We start from the raw sequence: 12,124 nt of genomic DNA, 5'->3' as shown, positions 1-12,124 counted from the left end.
CTCCACTGCATTTGCGTAGATTTGCGGTGGAAACAGACATGTTCTGGTTTTTAAAAGATTCTGTATTGCGGTGGATAGATTACATACATACATTCAACTCACGCCTGTTTTCCAAAAAGGGGTAGGCAAAGCATATGAGGCTGCTAAAGTTTCAGAATCACTCTTAAGTGCGTTTTCACACTATCCGATCCGATATCTGATGTCCCATACATTAAAGGCGACATTTTGGATTTTTTCCATTGAAAACCTTCCGACATCCGATATCGGATCGGATTATGTGAAAACGGACTAACACTTAAGAGTTTTAAAGAATCCTTTTAATGCGTTTCCAATAACATGTGTGTGTACTTAGTACTTACTTACACGTACGTATCTAAGCTAATCTAATCTACTTAAGGTTACTGGGTTACTGGCAGACTGGCACTGCCAACCGCAACATATTTACTGATATATTATCGATCATCTCGCCTATAAGTATGATTTATGTACTACTTAATAAACCAATATTGCGCACATCATAGTTTACGAAATAGTAAATCGTGCTTTTTACATTGGAAATTTAAAAAATTCCAAGTCTATGTCTACAATTACAATTCAAATCATAACACAGTTATCGGTAAAAGGATCACTTCAATTTTACATCGAAGGGTGATTGCTGCACTCAATGGTATTAGTGTCATCAACAAATATCTAAGAAATCAGCACGCTCTTACTTAGCAATGAAGGGCTTATTTATATTGCCTTGTTTCCTAAATATTAATACGGAGTGTTCACTGTTCAATTATTTTAGCATCGATCTATAACTATAGCAATCACCTTAAACAGTTAATCCAGACATCTAAAGATCCTGAAAAAGGATAGAAATTGGAAAACAAGATTTTACCCAAGTAGGGTCCTAAAATTGATTCAGTCAGGGTAAAAAATCTGATGCGCCACAACATTATACAACGAAGAGCGGCGTAAAGATTTTGAGAGCAGTGAAGCCTGTCTACTAACATGTACTAACCTTATTTTTAGATCCCGGGCGTCCGGTATTTCAGGAAGCTGTTAAATCGGTGGAGATCGGAGAGTGCAAGTTTTAGACGTTTAAAGGCTTGACGGTTTTCATGTCAACTTTAGCCAGTCTTCTCCGAAACCACGGGGATATAGCAGTTCTCTAAACGTCAGCGGTCAGTACCTATCTACATAAAAAAATATAACACTATTGTAAATAAGAGCAGGCCAATTACGACTAGGAGGCAATTTTCAAGTGATGTAAATTTTTCTATGTTCTTTACTTCTCACTGAGCTCCATATGTATCCACTGAAAACGCGTGTCATTGCGTATAGTTGGCACTCTATTTAATAAGTACTTATCTGATGCAAAAAAATATAAACTTGGAAAAAAAAACCGTGGTTGAAATTTGACCCCCAGTCGTCATTGTTCCGATGTAGCTTGCGAAATTTTAATGAGTCAACGTCATGAGACTTAATTAAGTATATCGTGTACTGTTTTCCCTATTTACTCATTCAAAAACGGCATAAATGTATCCCACATCGATTGCGGTTTGTTAATACGTCTCAGGTGAATTCGTCATTTCGATATGCTAATTTCTGATTTGGTTTCGGGATTTATGCGTGGACAAGTTTAGTGGGAAATTAATGTATATGCCAAGCGTATTACCGCAATGCTGAATAAATGATGGTAGGCGTCCATAAAATGTATGTTTATTTCCCTTTAATATATATTGAGCTCTGCCACTGTTTTCTGAATGGAAACTCTGTACCTTTAAGCTTTCGCCACACATAAAGCGTTTTGATAGCGTAGCGTTAGCAGAGCGCAATGATAGCGGTGCGCCGGACGAACGCTGGCGTTCCGCTCGCAATCCGCGCGCATTCCGCTCGTTAGTTCCCGCCGGCGTCCGCTGGGCGCACCGACACCGACAGCGTCCGTCCGGCGTACCGCTATCATTGCGCTCCGCTAACGCTCCACCTACCCTCTTAAAACGAGCATGTGTGGTCGAGCTTTTAAAGTGACTGCCGGTTCTCTGAACCCTGCCGTAGTAATGATGAACTATCACTGTAAGAATTGCTACAAATAAAAAACAACTGAGCAAAAATAGTAGTCATATTCACTGGTGATGAAAATGGGGCTGAAAAGTTAACTTAGGCTCCTGGATAATTCCGCGTAACAGTAACGTAAGTGACCCATTGCGTGTCTATATATTTATGATGCAAATTGAAGGGTTAATTTATCTCTAGATAAGCTTAATTTTAGTTATTAGATATACCTACTTATTTTTTAATGATATAGGCAGCAAACGAGCAGGCGAGCCGCCTGATGGGAAGCAGTCATCGCCGTCCATGGACATAAGCAACATCAGGGGAGCCACTTATGCGTTGTCGACCTTTGAGAACCCTATATATACTTGCTTCTTGAAGAACCCATTGCACCATTTATAAACAAACACGCAATAAATAATGTTGCCTATTCGTCGTATATTTTTAACCATACAACTTACCCGGTTTATTTTAAAATGTTAAAACATTAAATTCTAGACAGAACATCACTTTCTTTCAATTTAAAAATTCAAAGTTTAACAAATCCGCCAAGCCTATTGTATATGGTAACTGAAAGGCATTGCAAATAAAAACCATAAGCGACAGTTTACAGGAAGGTAGCGTTTGTTTGGTCGTGTTTCAGAGGTCTGTGGAGCCCTTGTCTCTGCCACTATCGGAGTGCTGTCGATGACAGGCTTTGTGTTGCAGACGCGGTGCCGTTCAAAGCGGTGATAACGAAATCACTGTGCTATAGATACAAATTGTTTTTTTTTTAAATAAGATGCGGAAGCAGAATAAATTCAATAGGTATAGTGTCCGTTTTTATGTATTTTTAGTTACACAGTGCTTTGGTTTTTTACTGTCATACTGTATAACGTATTTGAAATGGGTCTCTATTGGTTCCCATAATTTTTTAAGTCCGATTTTTACTATCCATGACGTTTTCCGTCATAATTTTGCTTAGTCATATTATCACTAGTCATAAAATTAAACGTCAGAAATAGTAGTTCCGAGTTTTGAAAGTCATAATTATTGTTAGTCATAAAATTTATTAGACATAATAATCAAAGTCCATAGTTGTAAAAATCCATAATGTTGAAGGAAATAAACTTATTCGGAATAATTGTTCTAAGGATTTTATCACAAGTAATAATGATTAATAACCACGTGTTTCTTCACTAATAGCATTCAATGGGATCTCTATTGTTTCCCATAAAAAATGTTGCAATGTTTTTTCGTCTGCATTTTCGTAAGTTATAATTTGGCTTACTAACTTCCTCAGTATTTATTAAACTTTCATGGCACCTATTAAACCAATTGGTCTCGCCAAGGAGCTGACGTCGACAACTTCTATATCCGATTTTAAGGACATAAGATAACTAGCAAAAGGAAAATAACGAAACTAACTACACGAGGCAAAGGGTTGCTTTTTGAAACAATTTTGTTCCGTCAATAAGTCGACGGAGCCCCGCTACGCGGGCCTCCTATTTCCGCTCTAAGGTACAAAAGGAAACTAACGAACCTACACGAGGAAAAGGGTTACTTTTTGTTTTGAAGTCGTAAATAATATTTTATGTATAAAAATTTTCTGTGTAATTATTATGTATGTCTGAAATATATACTTTAGGAATTTTAGACATTAAATCTATATGCAGAACAATCAGTAGGGCTTCAAAATATATGCTTAATAATATTTCTGAATAATTATTGTTATACTTTTCAATTTTATAATCATCAACTTTATGACTTTTGAGATTATAATATCCAATATTATGGCTTTTTATTGTTAGAACCATTAAACATTATTCGTAACAAAAATTATAACTAGTGATGTTTATGACCACAAAATATATGAATAACAACTACTGACTAACGAAATTATGAACAATAAGTTTATGGGAAAGAAAGGGATCCCATTTGAAATATATAAAATAAATTTTAAATAAATAAATGGGATCCCTTTCTTTCCTATTCCTAAACTTATTGTTCATAATTTCGTTAGTCAGAAGTTGTTATTCATATATTTTGTGGTCATAAACATCACTAGTCATAATTTTTGTTACGAATAACGTTTAATGGTTCTAACAATAACAAACCATAATGTTGGATATCATAATCTCCAAAGTCATAAAGTTGATGAGTATAAAATTGAAAAGTATAACAATAATTATTCAGAAATATTATTTGAAGCCCTACTGATTGTTCTGCATATAGATTTAATGTCTAAAATTCCTAAAGTATATTATATTTCAGACATACTTACATACAATTACACAGGAAAATTTTATACATAAAATATTATTTATGACTTCCAAACAAAAAGTAACCCAATTCCTCAGGTAACGAAAATATAGATTTTTATTTATATTTTGTTGTGCAATAAAGTTTAAATAAATAAATATTTTGACAGAAGTGTGAAGCTGAAGTGTGTATTCAGTGTATTGTATACGTTTATGACGAAATTTTAATTTTTCACACTTTCTTGGCAAATATAGTACCTTTTGGTCTTAGTGGCTCTGTATCCCAATGTGCACTGCTAAGCAAGAAGTGATTTTATTGTTGAAAGATTTCACCCAAGACCACAAATAACTTTAGTATACGTTTTAAAAATAAAATCTTCGTATCTATGTGCTTAATGACGCTTCAATTTAAAGGCCGCTGTACACACATGGCCAACAGCTCCACCAACCCCCTTGGCCATGTGTGTAGAGGGCTACTTGGCCGTAAGTTGGCAGTTGGCGCTAGCGCTTGCCGGCCAACCGATTCGTGTCGGTTTTTTGTCCACACATCAAAGGATCTTGGCGCCAATGGCCAACTGCGTTTACACATTGGCGCTTCATTCAGTTGGTCGTCAGCCGTCAGAGAGGACGGTAGTGAAATATTTACGAAAATAATAAGTTTATCTATGTCAATAATAGTGTAGATTTTAGGAAATAAAATAACCTTGCAAATGTTTAATGTATTTCCTAAAAAAGATAAATGTTCTTATCATAATATTAAAAAAATTGTTAATATTTCAAATAATTTAATTTTACTACGGGGTTATTATTTTTTAATCAAATTTTTCTGTCAATGTCTATGATCTAGAATTTCCTAGATTTTTCCATTCCACGTCCATCTTTCATGAAGAGCCAATGCCAAGTGATTGGTTCGCCAATGTGTAAACAGCGGCTCTAATCTTGGCCAAGGGCTTTCACAAAGGGTTGGTGGAGCTGTTGGCCATGTGTGTACAGGGGCCATAACCTGCGAAAGCAACGGTTTGACATTTAAGGAAGAATAACATTTTGAACGAAGAAGTTGCCAAGAATTCATTAAAAGAAATCGTGATGCTAAGGTATTTTGCCTAGATATTCGTGTATAGCTTAATAATACTTGACTCGCTACGTGCATAGTTTGTAAAGTTTAAAGTTAGTGTTTAGCTGGTAGCAGGGGTGGGAGTAGCGTAAAGTTAGTTTGCTGCTTAATAAAGAAAAGTAAGTAGAAACCGTGTATGTTTTAGTCAAGTTGAACAAAAAAATCACAGTTGAGCTTATTAAGTTTATAAACAGCTTACATTAATCTTAGTTTCATAACGCCACCGCTTTGTTTCTTTCGGCGCCCCGCGTGGCATGCAACGACTTTAATTAAGATATCATGGGAAATAAACCAAGCTCTCGGCTCTTTGAAATATTACACAGTGGAGTAAATTTGATACCTGGGGATCGATTTTTTAATTTCGAACGCACGAATTCGCCGTTGGAAAGTCTGTGGAAAACGACGTAATGCTATTTTTGAATAAGTTTTTTTGCAAAAAAATCATTTTTGGCACAAGCTTTTATCGCCGACTGTCATCTTTCTTTCTATCAACAGTCATCTACTGCTCTCCGAGACGTTTCTAACAACCCCTTACTCGATGGGGATACAACATTTCATAACAGAGTTCCTATGACCACCCACCTCTCTGCTCCATAATATTGCATTGTCACGTGATTTACATACGTATGCAAAATTTCAGCTCAATAGGAAACCGGGAAGTGGGTCAAATTTTGCTTCTACTTTTGACGCACACTAACAAGGCAAGTAGAATAAAAGCTTGTAAAAAGGACGGTTAGTAATTTTATAACAAGTGGTAAAATGACCACTCGTTTTCGATTCTGTTAGTAGAATCTAAATCGCTAGTAGTGGAGATATTATTGAACGAATTTCACGAAACCGAATGGCCGAGATTCAAAAATCGGGCCCCTGTAGACACAATTTCTTTAATAGTATACTAATGTATTATTATTTAGTATTGGGATTAACAGTGTGTAATATTTGCTCGAGTATACAAAATGCGACATGCTCGTTATTGTTGTCATTATTAATGATAATGACGGATACCTTAGATCATTATTATATTATATTTGATTATATGTGTACTCGTGTGATCAATTAAGTTATTCTGAAGTACTTTGATGTACGTACCGTCAAAACATGTCATTAAGGAATGTAACAGGAGTAATAAATGAAACTGTAGACTGTACTCTTAAAACCGACCAACCGGTTAGGGTGACAAGTAACGTGAATTATCACTTTCGAAACCGGGCTCTACGCGGCGCTACGACATTTTCGCTACATACGGGGAAACCCATGTAATCGGCTACGCTTCTACGAGCGGTGTACCCGACAGTCGGGTTCTTGGTAGCGAAAGTGTTATTAGGTAAGGTACAGCGGGGCAAATCTCGACTGGGGGACAATTGTAACTAGTAATTTTTTTCCATTATTAAACAATATCATAATGTTGAGTTCTACATGTAACCTACTGAACCTGAAGATACCTACCATTATATAACCGGTGGACACTATTTAATAATGCAAACATTGTAAAACATGGAAAAAATGGACCAGTTACATTTGTTCCCCAGTCGAGATTTGCCCCGCACCTTACAACAAAACAATGATAGTACATTGAAGGAAATATTTAAGTATGTCATGTATTTTAAACGTCTAAGCTACATAATTATGCATGCCAAGTGTTATGCTTTCTGCCCCATCGGACCACAGCGGCTGCACTAGGTAAGTATCTGGTTTTGTAATGGTTTACGGTTGTCTATTGTTTGCCCGACAGTCATTTAACATAATATTCATTTGCCCGAATCTAACTTGCCTGAATTTCATTTGCCCGAATGATTTGTTTACCATAAAAATCATATGACATACTCGTTGTTTATCCGAATATTACCTTCCATAATCATACAATGCCATACTATTTGTTAGCCATATTATTAAGTTCAATAATATGGTTTCATAGAATATTCAAACGCCATAAGCAATTATTGCCATATTAATTGTTGCCCATATTATTACCTAACCTAACCTACTTTCTGATAGCAGTTTCATTTTCCAGGGGGTCGCAGTTCTAACCTAACCTAACCTACTGTCTGATAGTATTTTCATTTTCCGGGGGTCACAGTTCTAACCTAACCTAACCTACTTTTCAAGCAGTTTCCTTTTCCAGAGGTTCACAGTTCTAACCTAACCTAACCTACTTTCTGATAGCAGTTTCATTTTCCAGGGGTCACAGTTCTAACCTAACCTACTTTCTGATAGCAGTTTCATTCTCTAGTCCTTCTAGTACCTATTATAGTAGTTTTCGATTCTGCCAAAGCACATTATGGAAATTGACTTTTCTGGACGCTAATTTGTATGACAAATGATGGTATGGAATGTGGTAATTACGGATTTCGATGATTCTGACAAATGACATTATGGAAACTGACTTTATGGGAAACAAAGTTTCTGGCACTAGATTAATATAGTAAACAATGATTATGGCATAAGATGTTATGAGAAACAATATTATGATTGTTGAATAGGATGGAAAATAAAATTATGGCAAATGAAATTCTGGCAAATGGGGGTATCCCGGCGTGATTGTATGTTGTATGTTGTTACTATTAGTATTACCTTTTACCTAACGTTTGTGTATGAAAAACGATGTTTGTCTGAATAGTTCGTTAAATCCTCGTGCTTTGAACGGCGAAACCCTCGCCACGTTGGATTCCATTTTTCGAGTCACTGGCTCCACATGTATTTAGTTTTGGAATATTTCCCTTGTTCGGGTTTAAATTTATCAGAGTTAATAGTGTATAAATAAAAAGTTTGCCCTTCGAACTTAGTCAGACAAATAGTTTTTGTATGAAGTAGGAAGCCAGTAGAAAATGAAATAAATAACAAAATATTTAAGAATGTTTCATTTATTTAATTATACCTATAGGCAAATTAATACAAAAATATACAAAAGTACAAAACTTTTTAGATTAAATTACAAAGTACTGTAATTTTAGTAATTCTATCTAATTAATTACATATATTTATGGTTTATGTACAAAGTTCAAAGTATTAAATACTATTATTTACAAAGCAATAACTAAAATGTCATTCATATACCCATATGATTTTTTAGTATATTGCTGTATTATGTCTAAAATATTATTATTCCTTTAAAACACGCGCAGGAACGCAACGTCGCGCTAAGCTGGGAAACTTTAATAGAAGAAAATATACAACTTTAAAGTTTTCGTGTTCCCACAAAGGCCATAAATCTCTACATTCTGCTGCTTTTGCACTGTTTACTGCTCACCCACTCGCAATATAGTTTATCACATGCACTGCAAACAATGACATACTCGCTTAAAGTTTAGTTTTAAAAACTTACGTGTTATCGTAATCACTGGCACTGAGAGTTCTGCACTATGATTTATGCACGTCCAAAAAAATCACACACAGCTTTTTAGATTTTAAAATTTATCCTACGTATGGGAAAGGTGCAAATGGTGCGGGGAAATATCCCGGATAGCCGGCGCTGGCCTGGACAGGCAGCGAGGAAGTTACGTACGACGTCAGCACCGTCGGCACAACTTTAGTCGTGTACAACGTTGTGTGCACAGTCTTCGCGCCGAAAGTCAATTTCAAAACTTGGCTGTCTGTCGCTGTCACTTCTGTGTTCACGACCACCGGCGTCGATATTACTGAAAATTGTTGAGGGAATAACGGGTTAATCGGCTGTATGGGCAGAGCAGGAAGACTGCTAGTGCCGATTTCATACTCTGTTTTCGTAACTGTAGCTACTGCTCTGGAAATAGTACTGTGGACCGTGCTTTTACCGTCGAAGAACGGAATCACGTGGGATTCATAGATCGTCTCGTATTTCAGGACTGGTTTGGACGTGGTGACCACGTTAGGGATTTGTGCAGCCGCTGCAGGGTTGAGTAGTCGCAATAGAGCCAGTTGTTGTGCTTGTTCAGGAGTTAAGGCTGGTGTCGGGGGTGTTGGGGATTCCGTCACGTGATTGTTCTTGTTTTGACCGTGGGCCTTTTTCGATCTTAGGTGGTTATCTGGCACCCTATATTTGTCAACTTCAGCAAGATCAAAATCAGAACCAATGTTAGCTAGATCAAGGTCTGGTGGGAAAACTCGACGCGGAACACCTTCTTCATCTTCATTACTATCTCCGAAGTCTAATTCCAAGTGTAGCTCTGATCCAGCTTCATCGAGACGACTGTTGAATTCCTTTAGAGTTTTGCTTGGTATGAATTGGAAGTAGTCCATGGGTGGCAGTGTTTTAGTCGCTGTGACAAATCTTGTGATTTGATAGGTTTGAATAAACGTTAGACTGCTCGTTAGATTTACATCTTTTACCACTGGTAAGATATGAGTTTTTAGCATGTGTTGCGTAGTGCTAAATGTTTCTACTACAGTTTCTAAAGGCGGAGTTTCCATATCTGAAGATAATGTTATTGCAGGCAGTGTAGCTATGCTTGAATCTAGATTATGATCTTTTCCATATGGAGAAGCGGTGGCAAGTATGTTTTCTGTTAAAGGTTCGTTCAGAGCGCTTGGTGTATTAATAACTGCAGTTGGTTCTATTCGTTTTTGAAATGTAGACGTCACGGTGATAATCCGAGTGTTTTTAACGCGTCCAACCTGTAAAGAATTATATATAAATGTATTAAAAGCATAATTATGTATGATGTAAAACATGATTGAAGTATTTTATTAAATATTTTTTGATCGGTTTTTCTTTAGTGTATGGTATTTATTACAGTTTATAATGATTGAAGTTTTTTTAAAATACCTGGAAAGTGTAGGGAGACTTGATTGTAGCAATTTCATAGTAAACATCTTTAAAGTCAGCAGGAGTCGATATTTCAACCTTAAGTGTTTCTACTGGTGGAGGTTTCTCTATGGAATTATCATCAGCATCGTTTTCTAGCAAGGAGCTGGCACCGTTTTGAGAGCCCTGCAACTCAAGATCATTGTCGATTCTTGATTGAGATGATACATCGTTGGAATTAATGTCCTCTAGTAGTGGGTTGGAGTTAGGCGTCGTTTGTTCATCGTCACCGTTCATTTTCCTGATTGTAACTTTCGGTTTAGGGCTTGTTTTGTATTGCCAACGCCCTGAACCTGGGGTACGATTAAGTTTGAATTTGTAGACGCTGGTGGATGCAACTGGAGTAACTTGTTCAACAGGTGTGGCTTGCACACGAGGCTTGAATCCACGTTTCGATTGATTATCGTTGTTTGAAGGTGTAACGATAGTCTTATGGCCGGAGTTACGATTGCTCTTTCTTCTGTTGGAGAATGATGGAGTGGCACTTTCACTAAAAACAAAATGATTGCATATCAATACGTGTGTTTTGTTTCATTAACCAAAATTTAATATTATAAGACGATAAAATATTGAACTAGAGGTTTAAATGCCACATTTATGAGTTAAGATTATTAGCAAATGCTATTAAAACTAGCTAAACAAATGTCCATGAAAAGAATATGTATTGTATGTGAAAAGCTTACAAAAATTTTTAGTCCTAGTCATGTTGGTTTTTTATACTCTTAACCTTTTTCTCTCATCTTACCTTTGAAGTCGTTGGGTTTGAGATGAATTACGGTTTTTGTATTTTTTGCTTGGGGCTGGAGAAGTGTCGCGATTATCGTTATCGGAATTGTTTTGAGGACGGTGTCTGTTTTTAAATGAACTTCCATTAGATGTTTGTCTTCGAGGTTTACCAAAATTAGTTTCTTCATCGCTAATTGACGGGGTTGGTTCTAAGTTATGTCTATTATGATTTTTAGGTAATGTAGGTCCGACTGTTTTTAAAATTCTGTGCGCTGGGCTGGGTGAAATTTTTGGTCTATGACCCGGAGGTTGTAATATTTTCGAGTTGCTGTTTAGCACCTGGGCGTATTTTCCGGATATAAAGGTACCAATGACGCTTGTCTCATGTACGGTAGTTAGTCCATCCTTAACTATAGTTCCGCCGAGAGTAGTAACAAGGCCAATGGGATGTTCGTCATCATCCGGAGGAGGAGCTGGCTGGTGCACTCTATGTTTAGAACCATGCTTTGGCTTTTGACCGGGGACCTTGGATGGTCTTAAATTGATAACTTTGTATGTTTCTTCTACAAACTCTGATGGTTGGCGAGATAAGAAATCGTATTCCGGTTCACCAATGTTATTGTTTGTGATTAGGACGGCCGGTTCTTCCTCAGGGTTATCCGATTTAACTTCAATGACACTGTTTACTTTTGAGTTATATACAGCGGACGGTGGCGAATCATGTTTTACTTCTACTTTGCTGCTCAAAATAACGGGTTTGTTTTTAGGAGCTTCGGGTTTCGGTTTTTTGTTGCTGGACTGAGGAGAACCTTTAGGTTTTTGGGGAGCCTGCTTTGATGCAGCACTTTCTACAATTTTAGATGGCCCAGCTACAACTTCAACTTTTGTTATTATCTGTTTTTCATTTTTAGCGACAGATTTTGGGCTGTTTGCTACTTTATCTTCTTTTTTAGAGGTAACTACAGATACCGCGCTGGAAACGGCAGGAGGGCCAGTGGGCTTATTAGTTTTGTCTTTGTCCGCTATTTTACTTGGGTTGATAGCTTCAGGTTTTACACTTGTAACTGATGGCGGCGGTGGTTTAGTTTCAATTATGTTTTCTTGAACAGATTTTTCGGTGCTTGGTGGTTCTGAAATGAAATAATATACCGTTAATATAATAACTAAAAATTATTTTCATGACAGATTATTTACAAAAATCACTGTTGCAAGCTATTAAAGAAA

At 36.7% G+C, this 12,124-nt stretch overlaps 1 protein-coding gene across 1 annotated transcript in view; it reads right to left on the bottom strand.

Annotated features, from left to right (window-relative positions):
• Window positions 1–8,245: 8,245 nt before the first annotated feature.
• The window catches only part of LOC125228764 (proteoglycan 4), a 160,140-nt gene continuing 156,261 nt past the window's right edge, over window positions 8,246–12,124 (bottom strand). Inside the window, exons 5-7 of the mRNA XM_048133436.1 lie at window positions 10,920–12,030; window positions 10,136–10,664; window positions 8,246–9,984 (exon numbers count right to left, since the gene is read on the bottom strand). Of these exons, the coding sequence (XP_047989393.1) occupies window positions 8,806–9,984; window positions 10,136–10,664; window positions 10,920–12,030 (2,819 nt within the window). The 3' untranslated portion in view covers window positions 8,246–8,805. The remainder of the gene's footprint in view (window positions 9,985–10,135; window positions 10,665–10,919; window positions 12,031–12,124) is intronic.

The sequence above is a fragment of the Leguminivora glycinivorella genome, chromosome 8 (assembly GCF_023078275.1).
Source record: "Leguminivora glycinivorella isolate SPB_JAAS2020 chromosome 8, LegGlyc_1.1, whole genome shotgun sequence".
Lineage (NCBI taxonomy): Eukaryota > Metazoa > Arthropoda > Insecta > Lepidoptera > Tortricidae > Leguminivora > Leguminivora glycinivorella.
Note: the sequence above shows the minus strand (reverse complement) of the source record. Positions and strands in the feature narration are given on the sequence as shown.